Source organism: Vigna angularis, chromosome 4 (assembly GCF_016808095.1).
Source record: "Vigna angularis cultivar LongXiaoDou No.4 chromosome 4, ASM1680809v1, whole genome shotgun sequence".
NCBI lineage: Eukaryota > Viridiplantae > Streptophyta > Magnoliopsida > Fabales > Fabaceae > Vigna > Vigna angularis.
The window spans coordinates 32170452-32192569 of record NC_068973.1 but is presented as its reverse complement, the minus strand read 5'-3'; the positions used below and the strand labels follow the sequence as shown (position 1 = coordinate 32192569).

Sequence of the window (22118 nt, the reverse complement as noted above, 5' to 3'; positions counted from 1 at the left end):
CGTTTTCTCGGCGTTTATAAAATTCTTTCTTCTTATGGCAAGTGGTTGCGCTATTATCTTTTTTTTTTGTTTTTTTTGCAGTTTTCGTTTTATATCAAGATTTATCTTTCCCTCTCAAGCATAAGCTTTAATTATTTTATTTTTCATATTTATATTAAATTTTGATTTGTTTCGTAAAAATAAATACTTTGTATCCAGATTAATTACAATAGACGAAGGAAATAGTAGCTAATTGTTTTTAAAGAAAGAAGGTCCTAAGAAAAACAAGGTGGTACTGCTACTTGATAAGACGATTAATTATAGTCTGTTCAAAATTTTATGCATCCTTATATAAAACGTCAAAGATGTTTACTTCCATTTGGTCCTAATGATAGCGGTATCAGACTCAATTATTATGATCTAACAAAGTTTTTCCTCTTAAATTTGAATTAAATCAATTTAGTGTGGGCCCTTGAGATGGATTGAGGGTACATTTTAACCGATTGATTCTAACAGGTAATGCAAATCCAAATTAACTCTACAAATTACAATAATAATTTTCTAAATTAGTGACATAACATTCTTATACTTACGTTGTGATTAAAAGTTACTGCTTTGTGTTAAAATAGACAATTAAATCCCACGGATGCAATACCGTGAGCTGTAAATTTTTAAGCTCTGTCATCCTCTCGGCACGTCTGATTGGACTTCCGTTTTCTTTTTCTTTTTTAATTCTGTTAAGAAGCATGTGGTAAGAATTTGAAGGAATGGTAAAATTTGTCAAATAAAATACAGCGTGCTCTTAATGTAAACAAATGAAGTTTACATTAAATAACTCAATCTGTCTCGTCTTAGTACAACTTTGTTCTTAATGTAAAATAAAAAGTTAACATTAATTAAGTGAAATTGTGCCAAAGTCAAACGATTCTTTTCTAATAACTTGGCACAGTTTACTAATGATAGTAACATTTTTAAAAATTTACACCGGTTATGATAATTTTAGTGTTGAATTGCCCCCATTGCAACAGAAAACTATCTTTAGTCCTTAAAAGGTTTAAAATTGAAAGAGTGAAAAACTATTTTATTTTTCAATACATTTAACATTGTATTTTTAATTCCTATACTACATATTTTAAGAAGTTGGTTAACGGGACTCTGTTTAATTCACAATTTTATCACGAGGTATACTTTTTATGGTTAAAAATTAAATTTGACTCTTTTTGTGGCAGCATCACATGCTGTTAAGAACGGGAGATCTAAGCTAAGATTTGTGGCTTTATATTTTTTTATAGCAATTGAGCATAGCATGAAGAAGATTGTGATGATACAAATTCATGCGTGAGTTACTATTGTTTTGAATCGACAACACTTGGCATTGTGTCTCCAAAGCCTGAAAAGGAACTCAAGTAGGTTTCTTGGAAGCCACTCTTGAAGGCTTCTAGGACCTTTATATATATCCACCCACAAACGACACGTCTTACATAGACTCCACTTGATTCATTCATTTTCATAACCTTGTCAAATTTCCCTCTGCTTCTTTGCATACGTGCACTTGTCTCTGTGAAACTCCTATTTCCTGTATTTCAGACTCATCTTCAAGCATGGAAGGGAAAGCCAAGGACAAGGTGGACTTTGATTTTGGCTGCGGTTTGGTGGGAAGAATTTTCCACCTCAAAACCAATTACAGGACAAGAAAATCCTCTGTTCATTCACTGCCCATGAAGCCTTGCAACACTGCACAACAGAGAGACCAGGCCAAAAACGAGTTCAAACCCCATCTGAACCATGAACCAAAGGTTCCACGAGATACCTCCAACGGAATTACACTGAAAGGGGAGCAGAATCCTACCAGAAAGAGTACCTCTAGTCACCGGCCACCTTCTGCATGCCGAAACATTCCAAATGGGAGACCCTCAGACGCTGCAAGAACCTCAGTTCAACAAAACTATGACCCAAATGACGAGACTAAGCAACAGAAAGAGAACTCTGGTAATTCTCTGGAACTTGCAAGGATAAGCACAGGTGCTAGTCATCATCAGAACAACGACACCAAATCCCCAGCCAAAGATTTTGTGTTACCGATCACTGGGAATTTGCTTGTGAATAACAGTCCCAGAACTAGTGTTACAAAGAGCAAGGAGTTGAACTCCATGTCCGGTTCCTCTAGTTACAGTAGTAACGGCAACAAAAGTGTGATGGGGAATATCATGAGGAAGAACAGTGATGAACTTCAGCAATTTCGGAGTCCAAGGAACGGCAGAGCGGACCCTGAGGTGATGAAGTCCATGGGGAATGAAGCCTACAAGCTAGGAAGATTTGAAGAGGCTTTGGTTTTGTATGACAGAGCCATTGCTCTTGACTCCAATAAGGCAACGTATCACTGCAATAAGAGTGCAGCTTTGATCGGTTTGGGAAGGTTTCTCCAGGCAATTGTTGAGTGCGAGGAAGCTATCAGGTTGGAGCCTTCTTATGGCAGAGCCCACAACCGTTTGGCAACAATTTATTTCAGGTACTCAACGATAATAATGATGATGGTGTTGGTAATATGCTTCATTCAATATTCCATGGATTAATGTAAACAAAAGGAGACTCTAGATGCTGTGGTGTTTGTTTTGTTATTTATTACTTTTTCTTACAGAATTGATAATCTGATTGCAGACTGGGAGAAGCAGAAAAGGCGCTGAATTGCAATGAAACAAGCCCATCTGTTGATTCCGTTCTCAGTTTACAAGCTCAGAATCTTCAAAATCACCTTAGCAAATGCACTGAAGCTCGGAAAGTCAAAGACTGGAAAGCTATATTGAAGGAAACACAGGCTGCAGTATCTTTAGGCGCTGATTCAGCTCCACAGGTTAGTTCCCTTGGTTAAACATTTTGTTATTGAGGTTTCTTTCCAACGCCTAAACATTTTGTACAACCACGTTTTCTTCCACTTTATTTCCAATTTCATAAAATGTTTTCCGCTTTGTTTATATATGAAAGGTTCTATAGTGATTGATTGATGAATAAAAGGCTGTGGTATGCTTTATGCTGATTGAAAAATGACTATGCATACCAGGTCTATTGTTTACAAACTGAAGCCTTGCTGAAGCTCCAAAGACATCAAGAGGCATACGCTACCTTCGAGAAAATGCCAAAATTTGACCTTGATAGTTGTAAGAAAATATTCGGTCCAGCTCGTAGTGCTTACCTCATGATGATAGCTGCTCAAATTTACTTGGAAGCCGGCAGGTTGGTGAAAGTGCTTTATTTTGATGACGTTTATCTAATTATTCAATCATGGTTTCTGTATTTTACATTATATGTAAGCAAAAGACACCAATTTAAAAAATAGAGGACCTATAAACATCCAAAAGCAAGCTAAATAATGAGAAGTGCCAACAATCGGGTTTCCCATTTTTTATTTCATTTTATAAAAGTTATGTGATAACGATGAGTATATAGTTGGTACTTCGTGTTTATGTTGCAATCTCACTTGACCAAATTTTATATATTAGACACCAAAAGATCAGAGAAAATCGTTACTTCTGCCTATTATTAGTTGCTTGTATTCAACGATGATAGGTAATATATTGAGTCTGGCTAGTAACGAGTGAATGACCCTACGTTGTTTTGGTTCGACAGGTTTGAGGATGCTGTAACAACATCTGAGAAAGCAGCTAAACTAGATCCAATTAGCTTTGAGGTGAATGCAGTGGTGAGGAGAGCCAGAGCAGTGACATCAGCCAGAATGAGTGGTAACTTACTCTTCAAGGCATCAAAATTCACGGAAGCATGCGCTGTGTACAATGAAGGACTAGAGCATGATCCGTACAACTCAGTTCTGCTATGCAATAGGGCAGCATGTCGTTCCAAGCTAGGTCAATTTGAGAAAGCAATTGAAGATTGCAACGTGGCACTTATACTTCAGCCTAGCTATAGCAAGGCGAGGTTGAGGAGGGCAGATTGCAATGCCAAGGTGATTTAGTTTCTACTTCAATACTAACTTGTCGCATATACTATTATACTTGTTTTCATTTAATAATTATTTTTTGGACATATAACAGTTGGAGAGATGGGAAGCTGCGATTCAAGACTACGAAATGCTATTAAGAGAAAAACCAGGGGATGAGGAGGTGGCCAGAGCTCTGTTTGAGACTCAGCTTCAACTCAAGATGCTGCGCGGAGAAGATATTAAGGACTTGAAATTTGGTTCAAATTTGTTTTTCATCTCAAGCAATGATCGCTTTAGACACTACGTAACATCCCCAGGTAAGTCACATTTGATTGCGTCTTTTACGCAATTGCATTTGGCATTACGAATAACAAATTCTGATCAGATGTGGACAATTCGAACAGGGATGTCTGTGGTGCTGTTTTGCAACAAGGCAACCCACAAACAAGTGTTGTTGGTGTTGGAGCAAACCTGCAAGAGATTTCCGTCAGTTAATTTTCTTAAGGTGGGTAATTTTGAATGCTCTAGGCCTTGCAGTTTGTGGTATTGTTCACTGGAAAATCGAAATAGAAAATCCTTAACTCTCTCTAAAGGACTGTTAAGGTGGTATTAACATGGAAAAGCATGTCAGAAAACAGCATAGCATCTTTATGTAGGAGCAAAACAAAGTTTTACAAAACAAATACCTGTATTGTGGATTGAAAAAACAAAAGAATTACATTGTCTCATACTCATTGGTGATTTACATTTTCAGGTGGAGATTGAAGACCACCCCTATTTGGCAAAATCAGAAGATGTGAACTGCATCCCGGCCTTTAAAATATACAAGAATGGATCAAGGGTGAAAGAAATTCCAGGCAACAACCACGAGCTGTTAGAAAAATTAGTTAAATTATACAGCAGTTGAAGATAATCACACTTCTTCAAAAGAGAGAAGATACACTGCAGGAAATGGGGAAGGTTAGATTTTTCAGAATGAAAAAGAAGCAGCCCAGAATAAATCAAGCTACCTGCTTCATAAATTTGGTCACCTTGCTCACAGCCTGTAGAAAAGTGTATAGGAAAAGCAATTCTTTGGGTTAGTGATTGATTTTTTGAATACTTGGATGAATGTCTGAGAAATCTTTAATTCTTCATATTCAGTGTATATTGGTTTGGGAAACCTAAACAGGTTTTTTCGTTGTTAAAGTTATTTATTCTTTAGAGGAGTGATTGTCTAGGTTGTAATTCTAAGTTATGACAATATAGTAAAAGGAACACGATTGTTGTACATTATTATATGCAAACTTGTAGCATATTATACTTGTTGTACAATATATATATGTTTGAATCAATTCTGTTCGAACATCAAAGAGGTTAGTAGTTTCTGAACTAAAACATAAAAAATTAGTCCATTGTGTATATAATGGAAGCTAATGTCTCAACAAAAATAGACAATCTGTGTAGTACATAAAATTTACTATTCAAGCAGTCAAAAGCTAGTTTTTTTTTTCTTCTGTTTGCTTGCACCATTGCGTATCGATAAATCTATATTGAGCCAAAGTGGAAATCTATTTTGGAAGAAGTGAAAGGAGAATCCGTTAACGATTTAACCTAAAGTTAAAAGGATAGGAACTGGGAAGGGATTTTTAGTCTAACTTATAAACTATTTTTACACTCAGTTTTTTAAGTGAAATAAATTTGAAGTCAGAGTAATTCTTTTTAGGAAACTTGAATCGAAATTGAGATGTTAGTTTGTAGGAGAAAAATAAAGGAGAGTGAAAATAGAATGATGAGTGTGGGTGGGGACGTACGAAAAAGATGAGTGAAAAGAGTGGTCGCAAATTGCGCCGTTGATAGTAAACTCATTCTCATATCATATCAAACCTTCATTATTCTAATTAACGCCTCGTGTGTGAACAAGTTTGGCCTACTAATAGTTAACACTTTTTTTTTTCATTTCCATGTAAAAAAGTTTAATTAATTATAGTTTTTTATTTATTTATAGAAATAATTTTTTCTTATTTCTGGATAATGTTGAATGGATCCTTTAATCCTCTACAAAAATTCTATATTGCTTTTACCATGCTAATGGCGTTAAGGATGATGCTCTGTTTGATTCTAACATATTCCTTTTGTCATGGGTTTGATTTAGACGAAAAACGATTACATTAAATTTTTAAAAAAAGAGAGAGACTACATTGAAATGATAAGAAGTAATTTAATACCAGAAATGAGAAAAAAGGAAAAAATAAAATAAAAAAATACAAATGCGGATTTAATAGTCAAGAATGACATTTCATTCAATAAAAGATTATCTTTGATATCATTTTTAAATAATCATTATAAAAATTAATAAAATTATACATATTATTGGTTTGCCATTGCGATTATATTAACTTTTCTTTCTAACTAAGAACCCATGTTTGAGATTACGCATAAATATATGCTATTTTGTCAATTATACAACTTTTATAACTAAAGTTTTTTCTTAATTTAAATTATTTTATCACTTAAAATATTATATATTGAAAATGTGATTGAATTTGTTTTAATCCAACTACTTTTGAACTAAAAAAATTTCAAATAAGTGTTTTTACTAATCTAGTTTTAAAAATACTAAAACTTTTTTTTTTAATTTCACAGATAACTTAAAAATGTATTGATTAATTTAATCTAGTGACCACCTTTTTAAAATGTTCAAATAAATTAATATGCGTTAGAAGTTTGTTGTTGAGATTAAATCGTTGTATTTAGCTTCGCGATCTAAAATAATTTTCTATCCTTTTTGGTTGATTTTGTCTTTTTTTTAAAATACTTTTAATGTTTTAAAATTTCAAAGTTTAATTAATTTTTTTCTCGGATATGTCCTTAGTTAGTATCTATTTCTCTGCAATAGTAAATTACTATCATAGTGTACAATTACAAATATTTCATAGCTTCAAGAACTCAACCTGAAACCCGACTAGAATAATATTATAATTTCAACAATTCAATTATAACTTTTTAGAACTTATTTATTATTTAAATTTAAATAATTCGATAGCATACTAAATAAGTTAACTTCTCAATAAAGCCCTAAAAAAATTATAGGTATTATTTTTTTGTCTTTTTCATTGGAGTCTTAGATAAGAACATTTGGGCCAAGGGTCCTATTTCTCAACAAGAAAAGAGAGTTGCTCCCTCCATCATCCCAAGTGTTTCCTACACCTTTCCACTATTTTTTTTTCTAAAAATATCTTAGGTTAATTTAACTTTTACCATTTAATTTTATTTACTTTTTTAAAACTCTAAATCTCCCTACACCCCTTCACTTTTATCTTTTTCTAATTGCACACAAACTACTATTTGGTATCACAAAGAGTTGTGTTTTAACTGGTATCAACAAAATAAAACTAACTAATGTAAAACTTGTCAACTTTAAAATAATGACTAGTAGCAATAGTTCAATAGTTCAGCCGTAAGAGAATGACTAATAACAATAGTTATTTGTATCGTAACACATTTTTCTGGTCTAAATATATTATCTCTACTGCTCAACCATGTTTCCGTATCCATGACCTTAGCTTTTAAAAAAATCTAAAATTATTTTGTTGGTGCTGCTACCTGAACCATGGAAGCCTTCGTTGCCTTCTCTCTCTACACGCGAACACCTTTTTGGGTTTTATCCAAGATACCAGTTCTAATACTTATCCCTGCCTATGATAAGCCTTACTCTTAATATTATATGATATCTTGCTGAGAATTAAGGAGTGCATGTTTGATGGCCATGGAGAGTGCATTTTCGAATCAAATAGTGTTTGGAAAAATGGTTTGATTTCACATGTGATTTCGGATTGAGTGGAGAAATCGTTTGTGAGATGTGGCAGAGGTTAATATAAAATGAAAATTGGCTTGATGCTCGTTATCTATGTAGTGACTTCTTAATGAAAATATGCTATATATCTAGAGATTGATGCAGCCTCTCTCGTGACTTCTTCATACAATAAAAAAAAAGTTTTTGAATCAGATGTTCGTTCACGGATGTTGACATCCGTTTAAGAATCTAATGTATATTCAGATTCGTTTAAATATTACTGAATGGTAAAATAGGAATGGAAAGGTAGCAAGAACACTGTGTGGTAGTGCATGAAGTAACTCTCACAAGTATATTTTGTCTGACTTTTTTGTAAGGTTGTATCATTAATTTATTACTTGAAGTTAATTTTTTAATATTAGTAAAATATAATATTTAAATAAATTATTAAAATATTTTACATTTCTTAATTAAATATATCTATTTAAAAATTAATTTTATAAATGAATAATATCCTTTTTAATCTATTTTGACCTAACCAAATGTGTACATGAAAGAACCAAGATTTTGAATCGATTTTAAACTGATAGATTCAATTGTAGATCTACACAAATTTGCAAATGCAATGATTCCAACATATAATTGTGGATCTGTAGTGAATAGTCGGCAACCATACTACTTCATGCCATTTTGACGGAGATTACTTCTGTGTTTGTCATCTTTCAAAAGCATAACCATATTAGAACATTTAAATGTTTATTTTAAGAATTGAAAAATTGAAAGGAAAATATATATTTAAATTGACTATGGCTTTAACTCTTAAGTGAAACAGAACTTTGTTAACCTTTATTATTATTCTTTGTTTGAGAGGCATTGACGATGTATGGTGAGAGAATTGAAAGCACCTGAGATACAAAGAAAAAGACAAAACTTTTAAAAGTATCACATTTATTTCGAATTTGTTGTTGGATACGGTTTTTTGTTGTCCTAATTAAAAGTATCAAACCCAAATCAGTAATCCCTTTTCTTTTTTCTGTTTTATGTCATACCCTTCAGCCAAATTGGACGCACATAAATAGCACTTTCTCAATGATATTACTCACGCATTGCAAGTACAACGATGCCATGCATAGCAAAGCAACGTTGGTGAATTGTCTTCACTCTGATCGAAAACCGAGATAAACTCATCAACTGCACTGACTGCACCTTCCACTACCTTATACAGAATCTAACTTTTTCACTCCTCTTTATTAACCAAAGTAGACAACCTTTAACTGCCAAGCCTGATGCAGAAATACGTAAAATCACGTGTGTACATAAATGGTGCAAGAGAAGGAATTCATAATGTATATATAAGCTTCTTCTTACGCAGTTGATTCATCCATTTGGAACACAAAATGATATATTTTACAATATTTGCAATATCTTACAACTGGATATTTACAATATCTTACAAACCCAAGAATAAATTCTTAACATCCAGATTCTCGTATATTCCATTTTTTTGTTTTTCATCCTGACAAATCAGAAACATACAGCGAGAAAGTGGTTCGCATAAGAACCCTCAACTAAGATTCTGCCTTCTCTGCCTCGGCAGAACTCTATTCCTTCTAGATATACCTTTTCTTGTAAACTTAGATGTATGGATTACCTTTATGTCATTGATTGTGCCTCTGTGATTGCCGTGCTTAATGCCATTGCTTGTGAAACTGGGCTCTCCAAGACTATGATTCCTTTTACTTTTACATCTAAGATCTCTACTGATTTCAACTCTAGCATGATGTCTCCTTGGTTTCAAAGACTTCCTTAGGTGGGAGGCTTTATAGTCCCTACTACGCGAAATTGATCTGCTCATTTTTGTACGTGATGGAAAATGGTGTGAAAGGCTTTCACCTGAGTAGAATTTTTTTTTCATGTCCACTCTGACCCTTCTTATTCTCCTTGTTCTCCTGATATTGTGTAGCTTAATACACAAGAAGGTGCAAGAATACTCCCAAACATGGAAACACGAAGAGAAACATGCCCATGTCATTTTGCAAGAAGACCGGCAAAGACATCCACATATGCCCAATTTATGCACCAGATAGAAGAACAACAGAACTGCAAATAAACAGAACATACAAACCCAATTTCAGGTTCGTGTCAAGCACTGCAAAAGACCATGCTGCAATCTACCAAACAGTTGAACTCACCAATGTAAGATAGCATAAATACCATGGCTAATTTCAGGATATTGGCAATGCAAAAATTTTCGATATAGCACATGAAATCCCATGTTGGTCCACACACTGAGCTGGAACATATCCAGAGACAAATATATCAAGCATGAAGTGGAAGTGAAAAAATACATACATGAATCATAAGGAGAGTAGAATAACCCTGCGTCGTCTTACCTGCAAGACTTTCCAGAAAGAAATTCAATTGGAGAACTAAATAGTTTGCCAAATGCCTGTCCTAAGCCCAAAGCAAGCGATTCAATGACGTTGCCCATATTCAAGAATCAAAGAGCTGTAGGAGATATTCATGAACAGTTAATACTATTTATTACCAATGCAAAGTATTCAGTGAGGGTTTGAGCAGAACACTTATAGGAATGCATTCAGGAAGATGCGAATAAATATCTTTGATTTGAACATAATAGCCTGTGATGTTCTCAATATCCAAACCTAATTTTGCCACAATCTATTTGCATGGTTACAACTTATAATTAATATCTTTATATTTAACATAAAAATCAAAACACATACATGTGTATATTGATTTATATCAAAGAGAGTACATTAAGAGAGACTGGTGCATTAGCATAGCAGCATCTATGTTCTGTATGTTCTGTTTTACGGTGCATGTGTTCCTTATACGCAGTGTGTACAGTTATTGTTTCTACACTTTTGCATTTCTTGCTTTTCTTTAACTCTAACTTGTGTAAATCTAAACTAAATGAGGTTAATTAAGGGTGTCCTCTCCGTTGAAAGAAAGAAAGGACAACGGTGTTAACCCATTAACAAAAAAAAAAAATACACGAGTACCTGTATGTGGATGAATAGTAAAAAAATGTAACGTGATTGAACAAACAATGGAAGAAGAAAAGAAGATGAGAAAGAAGGTGGATAGGCTGCTATTGTAAAGCATTTATTCCAACATAAAAAATTACCATAATTTCTAACCACTTTATTGTCTGTCTTTGTTGAGGATGCACCCACCATGTTTTTTCCTGTTTTTTTTTCTACTTTTTTTTTAGAATCTGGGTGAAGTGAAGGTTGGTGATTGAAGGAGAAAAGTTAGTGATGAGGTTGAGAAGAAAGAAAGCGAGGGGCTATGATGGGGAGGTGGCTGGAAGATGTGAAGGGTTGATGGCCATGAAGATGTATCTGTGATGTGTTGGAGGAAATTAATGGAGATGAAGATGAATTGACGAAGAGCAGTGATGGATAATTTTGAGTGTAACAAAAGGATATGGAGACTGTTGTTTGTAATGTGATGAAGTTACTGTATGGTCTCTGTTGTTGAGTGTCAATGGAGAAAAGATGGATGGATGGTTGACCGTGAGAAAGAAGAAAGTGATGGTAATGGGTGAGTATGATGAACGAAAATGATGATGATGGAAATGCACAAATGAAGACGATGGTGCTGATGGTGAAGACGATGGTGATGAAGATGACAATGGAGATGAAATGGAAGCAGTTAAGGGGTAGGGTTAAATTCAAAAACCGACCTTTTGGATTACATAAGGAGGTCCATGTAGCAAATAAGGACGTGCAGGAAACAATAGCCGTGAAAGAAAAGAACATGTATTAGCCCACTGGCCTGCTAAAAAAGGCCTGGCCCGGGAAACAAAACCCTACTTTTCAGTTTTTGCCCTCTGCTACTTCACAGTAATAGGTTTTTGCCATTGGGTTCTCGTAGAGCACATAGCAAACATTCTACTATGGCTGTGAGTACCTTCTTCTTGCTCCCTCTCTCGCTCATCATCTTCCATGCATTTCATTCGCATAACCGCATCTCCATAATTGAGTAATTTCAATTTTCCCTTTGCTTCTGCCTCTAAGCCAATGCTGGTTGAGTATAGAAGATCACAGTGTCTGATGGGTTGTCTCTTATTTTCTAATTCGTTAAAGTTTCTTTTTTACCTCGTGTTTTGCAGGCTATACCAGTTAATCCCAAGCCTTTTTTGAATAATTTGACCGGGAAACCAGTAATTGTGAAACTCAAGTGGGGAATGGAGTACAAGGGTATGGTGCTTTTTTAGGGATCGTTTTAGCTATTCTTATTTCACTGCTAAACGCTTCGTTTCGGTTTTTATTCCTTAGGTGGTCAATCACTGCTTCAATTTCATTTTGTTTATGTCTTCACTGTGTCTTTTTTCAGGGTATCTCGTTTCTGTTGATTCGTATATGAACTTGCAGGTATATATTTAAGTTAAATTCTCATGTGTTTTTGTTCCCATACAATAATTATATATTCAGCCTCTTGTTTTAGTTTATATATATATATATATATATATATATATATATATATATATATATATATATATATATATATATATATATATATATATATATATATTTAATTTCTTTATATCTGAAAATTTCTCTGTAGCTAGCAAACACTGAGGAGTATATTGAGGGACAGTTTACTGGAAATTTGGGAGAAATTTTAATCAGGTAAATTCCACATTAACTATTCTTTATGTGTAGTGGTTATTGTGTTTTGCTATTACATAAGGGTGTTGTTAGACCCCTTTCGATTTTGTTGATTTAATTGAGAATTAGAAATTGTTCAAACATAAAAAAGCGAGCGAGCCATGTAGACTCTAGAGTCAAGTCACGAGGACCTGCAAAGCATTTATGCAGCACATTATGAAAGTGAATTGCAGGGAAGATATGTTTTGCTGTTAGCTTTCAATTGATTGTTTTGTTTTAGTGGTTGGAATTGAATTTGATGGTAAAAATAGAGCTGATAGGGAAATGGGGAGCCAACTCATGAAGAAGACTTCAATGACCACTTATTTTTAGTACGTTTCATGATTCGAGTTTCGTTTGGAGAAAATCTTTGCCCGTATATCCATTCACATCTTTCTCCCTAATTAAGATCATTTTGTTCTGTAGAAAATTTCTTTTTCGCTAATACTCAGCGCAGCATAAGATCTGCTCAAGTTGGTATAGTGGATACAGATGCAGTGAAAATCCATAATTATGATTGAATGAAGAACATTTTTGGTTAGATAAGTTATAGTCTGTAGAATTGATTTTGATTAGAAGTGGGTTTCACTAATTTAATTTATATTGTAAATTATATATTTAGAAGCGATTTTGACATGATATTTTTTAGATATTGTAAAAAAAAATCTTTCTGATATAACTATAAAAGAGGATTAGTTTTCTTACTTGATATTTGGTTGCTCAGACAGTAACATGAGGTTAAGTTAATTAATATTCATGTCAACACATACAAATCGGATTTATTCATTGCAAAATAATCTAATAAAGTAACAAAATATTGTGTTCATCGTGTTGAAGAAGTTAAACCCGAGTATATAATCCAATCTAAATCTACTCACCGAGTCCCCGACACCAGATTACGCAGCCATAAACATTGCTCCAGTTACTGTGTGTTTACAATGAGCAAAAGCAAAAGCGATGGTTTAAAATTGAAAGTTAGATATTCCTATATGTAGAATATCTCATCCTTTTTTATATGTATAGTATGAATATTTCCTATAATTGCTGTATTTCGACATATAGTTATTGCTATATATATATATATATATATATATATATATATATATATATATATATATATATATATATATATATATATATATATATATATATATAATGGTGTATTTCTGCCACAGCTCTATGACATATCTTCCCAGCAAAGCATATCTTCCCTGCAATTCACTTTCATAATGTGCTGCATAAAAGTTAATTTTGTGCTTTGTAGTCTTTCTTTATCCTGCGTTTTACCCATATCATGTGATTGTATTCATATATATGGTGGAACCATAAATATTTTTCAATAGTAGCATGCTATAGAGGTGTAGTTGCCCTAGCCACACTATATGCACTGCCGTCGTGTTACATTTCACTGTATCAGAAGGATATTTGATGGAGATATTTTTTATTTTATTTTGAGGTACTGAAATGGTTTCAGCTTGTAGAAAACTCTTTCAAAGTTTATTACTATATACCTCACTTGTCTTCTCTTCTACCTTGCGACTGTTGCACAAACCCAATGCAACTCTCTGGCAATCACTATGTGACCCTCTGATGATATTCTCAGGCAATCAATGCTGCAGCTTGCTAGTTTTTATTTTTTTATTCTTTTTTTTTAACTTCTTTGTCTTATTCTCATTTTTTTTAGTTATTTCTTGTAAACTTGTCCTCTTATTCTCATCAATCTTCGTTTTTGCTCTTAATGTTCGATCTGTCCCTTCTTTGTGCCATCAAAAACTTGTCCTCTTTCTCTCTTAATGTTTATTTATTGGAAACTTGTTCTCTTATTTCATTGTTTGCATTTCTAGATGTAACAATGTTCTCTACCTTCGAGGAGTCCCAGAGGATGAAGAAATCGAAGATGCCGCAGAAGACTAGATTGGTCGAAATTACTAATTGTAATGACAAACTGAACTAACATTCGTTACCTGCTTTTGTATCTTGGGTGTATGTTTTTGTAGTTATGTTTTGAATCAATGATGACACCCTCGTGAATATTGGGATGCCTATGTGAAAGTTGTTAGCAATCCTTCATGTGATCCTACAAAAATCTGTTTCTGCACCAGGTTTTTATACTACTACAATACGAGTAAATAACTAATTTGATGTTATTTTTATCATTCGTTCTCAACATATACCGATGAATAAACAATTCCTTGTTAGAAATAGCTAACATTCTTATTGTCACTTCTGTTAGGTAGTTCAACTTTTAACTGGCATTAAAGGAAGTTCAACCATAATACATTATCACCGGGGCACAACATTATCAATAAAGGCCAAAGTATAATTGAATTACAATATTTATGGCGGTAAATTAATGAATTCTTCAAATGTAGAGATAATTTCATCTGTATTCCTAAGATATAATTGGATGCGATTTTGTTCTATGAAATTACAATTTAATATTATTTTAGTTCTTAAATTTATACCTTTCATTTATTGTAGTCCTTAAACTAAGGACTAGAAGTACCACTCTACGACTTTATCAATACATTTTTCTCTTGAATGCAAAATTGGGTAGCGTAAGTGCCAAACTAATGCCAATCATTTCCTATTTTCTCTTGTAAGCAAAGTTGAGTCTCACTGTAGAAGTGTTTATTAGCCGAATAAACTAATGACAACTGAAAATATTGATTTTAAAAATCATAAGAACGAAGAAAACTGATCTGATAAAAAAAAACCTGAAAATCGGATTATTTAAATTGAATTAAACCAGTTTTGATAGCAACTGACTCCACTTTCAATAAACTTTTATATTTATATATCTTGAATAAGTTTTGGATGATCAATCTTTGTTTTAAGTATGTGATAATTTTTTCTTAAAATCGTGTTTGTTTCGGATGTGTAGGGCTGTGCGGTTATGAACCTTCTAACCTTCTTTCGAACTTCTCTCAAGGGCGGATCTTCTTCCCAAACTTTGACTTTCCTCTTGACCCGGAGTGGTGGAGACCTACAAAAGATTCTCTGATGCCAAAGTCAGTTTCAGAGCAATGGCTTTTCTCAAGGGATAGCAATAAATGTGCATTCAATGTCACCTATCTACCACTCACCGTGAACCTGTATTTATAGTTTTCGCTATGGGCTTTGAGATTAGTGAAAGGTTAATCACGGCCCAATCAGCCCAATAGCTCCTAATTTCTACTTACCTCTAAACCAGGCCAATTTACTTGAGCCACAGTGATTAATGATTTGGCCGGTCAGTGTGATATGGGCGTCCGCCCAAGTGATACGGGCGTTCATCTTTCCTATGGACGACTCGGGCACTACATTGGGCGGACGATCCCCTATGTGGTTGCCCGACACTTCGTTGGGCGGACGATCTCCTATGCGGTCGCCCGGCACTTCGTTGGGCGGACGACACTTCGTTGGGCGGACGATCTTCTGTGCGGTCGCCCGGCACTTCATGATACCAAACGTTTGTCTCTCGGCGTCATCCTGTAGAACAGTTTTTGTGAGCATGGAGAGTGCGGCGCTGTCTCGTGATGATGGAATTCCTTGTGAGTTCTTCAAAGTTTCTCTTAGAGACAGAGGTTCTATCCCGGTGGTCGTCGTAGGCACCGAGACGGTCGGCCGACCTCATTAGTGGGCGTCCCTACGTGCGACGCCGGACATTAGCTGATGTAGGAGAGTTTGTACGGTCTAGGTTCAATCCGTACCTACTTGGGCGGCCAAGACTTGGGCGGTCGAGCATTCGTCTGTGGCGGGTGTGACATAGGCGTCCTTTGGGCGGCGCCCGTCGCCTCTCGTCTGTGGCGGGTGTGACATAGGCGTCCTTTGGGCGGCGCCCGTCGCCTCACGGGCGTCCTTTGTACGGCGCCCGGTTCTCCCTGGTACACAAGCCCCCCAAGTCCTAGTGCACGTAGTGAACGTAGGATTTTGGATATGGCGCGCTTTGGGTCAGGAACCCGCAATTGGGCTTTATCCAGTGGGCTTTTCGAATTTGGATTTTGGGCGGGAAAACACGTGGCGCGCTCTTATTGACGGAAGGTGAAGCGTCGCCAAATCCGGAGCGTTGGTCGTGCTAAATCTAGACGACCAGGATACACCCAACGGTTACTAACTTTTTCCTATAAATATCGGATTTAGACGATGTCATTTTCACTTATCTTCATTACTCAAGAGCTCAAGATTCTTTTTCCCTCAGGTAATAAATGGCATCTGTGTCCATCGAGTCAGGTTCTGGGTCGTCGGGCGGAGTCCGGGAGGGGTTTGCGCGAGGCGACAGCGGCGATTCTCCTAGCTCGGTTTCTTCTTATTTTTTGGAGGAGGCGGTTGGGTCTTCCGGGGGGGGCCCTGAGTCACCGGTCTTAACCAACGATCGTATCTTCCACGGCGTGGCACTGTTCCTGCTTAAAGGCGGTATTCGCGTAGTCGGGTCGCCCTTCGAGCCGGATGGTCAAGGGACGGTGGTATCTGAGTTGGCACCCGTCGTTCCCAGCCGGTATGCTTCCTGCTATGCTTATCGCAAGGAGTTAGAATGGAGAGTCCGCCATACCCATATCGTCCGGGATGTGGAGGATTCGAAGTTAATTCGTGCCGGGGTGACTTTATTAAACGAAAGGGTCTTTCATGATGGGCGGTCTAGTCCATATGATTTCTTCTTCATGTACGTGACCTTCTTCACCCACCTTTTTATCCGGGTGCCCTTTACTGAATTTCAAACGGCCATTCTTCGAGCAGTTAATGTGGCTCCCACGCAGCTGCATCCCAATTCATGGGCGGCTGTGCAGGCGTTCATGGCGATGTGTTCGGCAGTAGGTGTCACTCCCACCATCCCGGTCTTCTTTTATTATTTTGCAGTCCGCCCTTCTCCTTCTGGCGGTTGGGTATCGTTTAGGTCGGTGCGGGACAGGACCCTTTTCCGCCCCTTCTCCGACTCCTTCAAAAATTTTAAGCAACATTATTTTAAAATAATCGTTGACAAAGCCGGCCTCCACGAATTTTCCGATGGTGAAGGGAGGCCGTTGTTCCCCTTCTATTGGACGAGGGACCCTCGGCGCATAAGGGCGAATTCTATCGGGGATTTGACGGCACGCGACCTAGAGGCCGTGCGTACCATTAACACCCTCCCCCGCCGGATCTCCGCCCGTCACTTAGTTGAATGCCTTAGTCTTGAGGATTGTGGACTAAAGGCGTTCGGTATGGTCTTGTCACATTAGGCGTGCTCGTTTTTCGCATACTGACGTTAATTTTTCTGAATTTCTTTGTTTTTTGCAGAACTAATGACGACTCCGGGCCCCCGCAAATCCAACTTCCTCACCATCAGAAAGAAATCCGGGGCCAGCTCGTCAACCGCCCGTCCAACCAGTGTTCCAAAAGTGCCGCGCCCGCCTCCTGCCGGCGCTTCGGCTGGACGGGTCCCCCCCACTGATAAGGCCGGGGGTTCGGGCGTGAAGGTTTCGGGTTCTAGCCTACCACCTGAATTGGCGGCCGTTCAGGTAGGTCCAACCTCTGGGGCGGCCATGACTTCCGCGGATCCTACTCGAAAGAGAAAAGATCCTACTGCTGAGGGACGCAAAGATAAAGAGGGTTCTTCGTCTCGGTCAGCTTCAAAGAAGGCCCGGAAGGACAAGGGCAAAGAGAAGGATCGGGAGAGGGTATTGGCCGTCCCCCTACCTGGCGGTGTTTTCAGCCCGGATTTCAGCATGAGCGACCGGACAAAGTTCCACATGAGCTCTTCTCAACGGGCGCTCATTGAACCCCTCTCAGAGCTGGAGCTAACCAACGCCATGCTAGAGATGTCTACCCGGACGTCCGCTCTAGCGTGGTATCTGAGGAACTTTGCTGACCGCCCTGGAGTGGCGGAGGTCCGGGCCGAGCTTGACAGGGAGAAGAAAAACGCAGCCTCCCTTCAGGTGACTTTGGAAGAGATGGTCCTCAACCAAGATGAATATGATAAGAGGATCGAGCAGCTGGAGGCCGACCTAGAGAAAACCAAAAGGGAGTCCGCTGAAAGGTTGGCATCCGCCCGGATCGAGCAGGAGCGCTTGGCGGAAGAGAGTCGCCAGAAAATCGATTTGCTGGAGGCGGAGGTAACCCGCGTAAAGGAGGCCGAATCGTGCCGGGCCAAGGCAAATGAGGAGCTCACTCTTGAAGTGGCTAAGGCCAAGGAGCAAATTGCCGAGTTGGAGTCTACCATCCTGTTTGAACATGAGGAGGGCTTCAACAAAGCCCTTCGGCAAGTGACTCTTCTGGCGGGCGTCCAGGATCCTTGTGCTCTTGGCGTGGATATAGAGAAGGACGTTTTCAATGGCGTCCTCGTGGATTTGAATGCCGCCGAAGAAAATGAGCCGGCTGCGGAGGCCGCCATCGGGGGAAAGAATTAGGAATTTTACTTTTGAATTTTTTGGACGTGTATCTTTCGACCGTCCGTCTAACGTCTGGGGTTGTCCAGATGTTGGCCGGACGGTCTTTTTGTAAATCTTGGCGCCTTTTAGCGCAAATGATTAATACACTGACCTTTTGAGTTTCGTGCATTTCCTTACGTACGCTGTTATTCCTTTAGCGATAATTTTTCTTTAGTTAATTGTCCGGCCTTGATGGAGACTTTCCGAGGCGAACAGTATCGTTTAGCTTCAGTTTCTCGCTTCATTTTTTATCCGAGTTTTGTAGGGCGGACGGTCCTTTCGCGGTGTTGCCCCATCAAGCTGATAGTTGTTTCTTGTTGGAACACTTGCCGGCTTGGACTTTGGTAGGGCGGACAATACTTTCGCGGTGTCGCCCAACCAAGCCGAGAGCTGTTCTCGTTGGAACACTCGCCAGCTTGGAGTTTGGTAGGGCGGACGATCCTTTTGCGGTGTCGCCCAACCAAGCCGAGAGTTGTTCTCGTTGGAACACTCGCCAGCTTGGAGTTTGATAGGGCGGACGATCCTTTTGTGGTGTCGCCCAACCAAGCCGAGAGTTGTTCTCGTTGGAACACTCGCCGGCTTGGAGTTTGGTAGGGCGGACGATACTTTCGCGGTGTCGCCCAACCAAGCCGAGAGTTGTTCTCGTTGGAACACTCGCCGGCTTGGAGTTTGGTAGGGCGGACGATCCTTGTGCCTCGGTCGATCGAGCCGAGAGTTGCGCTGAAACGATTTTTCTACTAAATTTCTACAAGATGCTTCACAGGAGACAATAGATATTTTGTTTGATTGATTGTGGGAGTACATCAAAATAAATAATTGAAATTAACTAAAATAAAATTTCAAATGTGTGGCGTTCCAAGTGTTGGTGATGGGACGTCCATCCATGCGTTCCAGCCTGTAGGCCCCGTTTCCGAAGGCTTCCAGTATCTTGAATGGCCCCTCCCACTTAGCGGCGAGCTTTCCATGTGCCGGGTTTCGGCGGGCGTCGCCCGCTTTTCTCCATACTAGGTCTCCCTCCTGGAAGCTTCTCGGCCGGACCTTGGAGTTGTATTTTCTTTCGACCATTCGCTTGCATGCTTCGGCTCTCAGTGCCGCCCGGTCTCGCCGTTCGTCCAGGGAGTCCAACTCGATCCTCAACTCTTGGTCGTTGAGGTTCAGGTCTTCAACTTCCCGCCTTAGCGACGGTTCACCCAGCTCAACCGGCAACATGGCATCAGTACCATAGGTTAGGTTGAAAGGGGTCTCGCCTGTGGTTCCATGAGGTGTGCATCTATAGGCCCATAGGACCTCGGGCAGTTCGTCCACCCATGCTCCCTTCCTGTCTCCCAAACGCCGCTTAAGTTCTGAGACTATGGTCTTGTTCATTGCTTCTGCTTGACCGTTCGTCTGGGGGTGCTCTACAGAGCTGGTGATGTGCTTGATCCCTAGCCCTTTGAAGAATTCGGCGAGTTTTTTGTCAATAAACTGCCGGCCATTATCTGTGATGATGGACTGAGGGAGGCTGAAGCGACATATCAATTTCCAACAGAACTTCTGGACCTGGGCGGCCGTGATGGTTGCCAAAGGTTCGGCCTCCACCCACTTGGTGAAGTAATCAACTGCCACCAAAAGGAACTTCTTTTGCGCCCGCCCTGCTGGGAACGGCCCTACGATGTCCATTCCCCATTGGGCGAACGGCCAAGGGGATGATATTGAATGTAGGGCATGTGGGGGAAGGTGGGAATTGTTGGAATGTTCTTGACAGCGGATGCACTTCTGGACGAACGCTCTTGTGTCCGCCTCCATGGTAGGCCAATAATACCCGGCTCTCAGTAGCCGGGCTTTTAACGTCCTCCAGCCCGTGTGGAGACCACAAACGCCGTTGTGGAGTTCGTCCATGACATAGTATGCCTCTTCAGCCCCCAAGCACTTAAGGAGGGGGGAGGAGAATCCCCTTCGGTACAAGTCATCCCCCACGATGAGATAACGGGCGACTCTCTTGGCTTCGCCCGGACCTACCATCCGCCCCCCATCCTGGCGGTTCATGACTTCACGGATTCCTGCACGCCAATCTTGTCCTCCGTCGGATACCGCTGAGCATTCCACGGAAGGCTGGAGTAGAACCTGCCGTACGACAGTAGTCAACTGCCCCTTTTCCTTTCCCGAACTGAGTTTGGACAGTACGTCCGCCCTCGTGTTTTGTTCCCTGGGAATATGCTGTATATCAACTTTGTCGAACGCTCTGGCGAGCTCGGTCGCTCTCTGGTAGTACCGCAAAAGGCGTTCCTCTCTGACCTGGAAGTTGCCATTCATTTGGCCCACCACCAGCTCAGAGTCCGTCCGACAGGTTATCCTCCTCACCCCCATGTCCTTTGCCAGCTCGAGGCCGGCCACAAGGGCCTCGTACTCGGCCTGATTGTTGGATACTTTGAATTTGAATATCAAAGAATGCTCCAGTAAGAATCCATTGGGGCCTTCAAGTACGATGCCGGCCCCGCTGATCGAGCGGCCGGAAGCCCCATCTACATACAAGTTCCAGTCATCTTGGCCGGAAGGGGGTAATTCGGCCGCGAAATCCGCCAAATGTTGGCCTTTAACCGATCCCCTCGGTTCATAGCGCAAGCCGAACTCTGAGAGCTCTACCGCCCATGCCACCATCCGTCCGGCTAGGTCTGGCTTCCTGAGGATTTTGGAGATTGGGAAGTCTGTCCGGACTATGACCTGATAGCTTTGGAAATAAGGACGAAGTCTTTTGGAGGCATGTAATAAAGCCAAGGCCACCTTCTCTACCCGCTGGTACCGGGTTTCTGCGTCTAAGAGCGTGCGGCTCACGAAGTAAACTAGCCTCGCCTGAGGCCGTTCTTGCATCAATACGGCGCTGACGGCCGTTTCGGACACTCCTAAGAAGATGTGCAAATCTCCACCTGGGACCGGTCGGCTCATGACCGGTGGGTTGCTAAGGAGGGTCCTGACGTCCTGGAACGCTCGCTCACATTCGTCGTCCCATGACGGACCGGTCCCTTTCTTCAGCTTACGTAGGACCGGCCTCATCCGCTCCGCCAACTTGGGGATGAACCGGGATAAAGCAGTGAGGCGTCCGACCAGTCTCTGCACTTCCTTAAGGGTGGCCGGACTCTGCATTTGCAATACCGCGTCGCACTTGTCCGAGTTGGCCTCAATCCCCCTGGATGTTAGCATGAAGCCCAAGAATTTTCCGGCTGCTACCCCGAACGTACACTTTGCGGGGTTTAAGCGCATGCCAAATTTCCTTACTTGGCGGAAAACCTCCTCAAGGTCCTTGAGGTGTCCCTCTACGTCTGCTGACCGGACCACCATGTCATCCACATATACATCCATGCACCGACCTATCTGGTCACGGAAGATTCTAT

At 39.6% G+C, this 22118-nt stretch overlaps 3 protein-coding genes across 5 annotated transcripts; 2 read left to right on the top strand and 1 right to left on the bottom strand.

Moving 5' to 3' along the window:
* Nucleotides 1–1414: 1414 nt before the first annotated feature.
* On the top strand, nucleotides 1415–5183 carry LOC108329958 (TPR repeat-containing thioredoxin TTL1). Its single transcript, XM_017564367.2, has 7 exons — nucleotides 1415–2488; nucleotides 2638–2830; nucleotides 3038–3210; nucleotides 3604–3937; nucleotides 4026–4230; nucleotides 4318–4418; nucleotides 4668–5183. Exons 1-7 carry the CDS (start codon nucleotides 1581–1583, stop codon nucleotides 4818–4820), a joined length of 2067 nt encoding a protein of 688 aa, XP_017419856.1. The 5' UTR covers nucleotides 1415–1580; the 3' UTR covers nucleotides 4821–5183.
* A 3916-nt stretch (nucleotides 5184–9099) lies between these two features.
* LOC108331341 (protein HAPLESS 2) lies at nucleotides 9100–11434 on the bottom strand. 2 transcript variants are annotated; one of them, XM_052875829.1, is made up of 4 exons: nucleotides 10853–11434; nucleotides 10082–10196; nucleotides 9881–9981; nucleotides 9100–9788 (listed from the first exon to the last, which is right to left on the bottom strand). In XM_052875829.1, exons 2-4 carry the CDS (start codon nucleotides 10177–10179, stop codon nucleotides 9253–9255), a joined length of 735 nt encoding a protein of 244 aa, XP_052731789.1. In that variant the 5' UTR covers nucleotides 10180–10196; nucleotides 10853–11434; the 3' UTR covers nucleotides 9100–9252. The 2 variants fall into 2 exon arrangements, with proteins under 2 accessions (XP_052731789.1, XP_017421484.2); XM_017565995.2 differs by having other exon boundaries at nucleotides 9101–9788; nucleotides 10840–11434.
* An 83-nt stretch (nucleotides 11435–11517) lies between these two features.
* On the top strand, nucleotides 11518–14465 carry LOC108330794 (probable small nuclear ribonucleoprotein F). Of its 2 annotated transcripts, none has more exons than XM_017565345.2 (5): nucleotides 11518–11619; nucleotides 11830–11917; nucleotides 12054–12091; nucleotides 12285–12349; nucleotides 14212–14465. In XM_017565345.2, exons 1-5 carry the CDS (start codon nucleotides 11614–11616, stop codon nucleotides 14279–14281), a joined length of 267 nt encoding a protein of 88 aa, XP_017420834.1. In that variant the 5' UTR covers nucleotides 11518–11613; the 3' UTR covers nucleotides 14282–14465. The 2 variants fall into 2 exon arrangements, with proteins under 2 accessions (XP_017420834.1, XP_017420835.1); XM_017565346.2 differs by having other exon boundaries at nucleotides 11568–11699.
* The last annotated feature ends 7653 nt before the right edge of the window (nucleotides 14466–22118 follow it).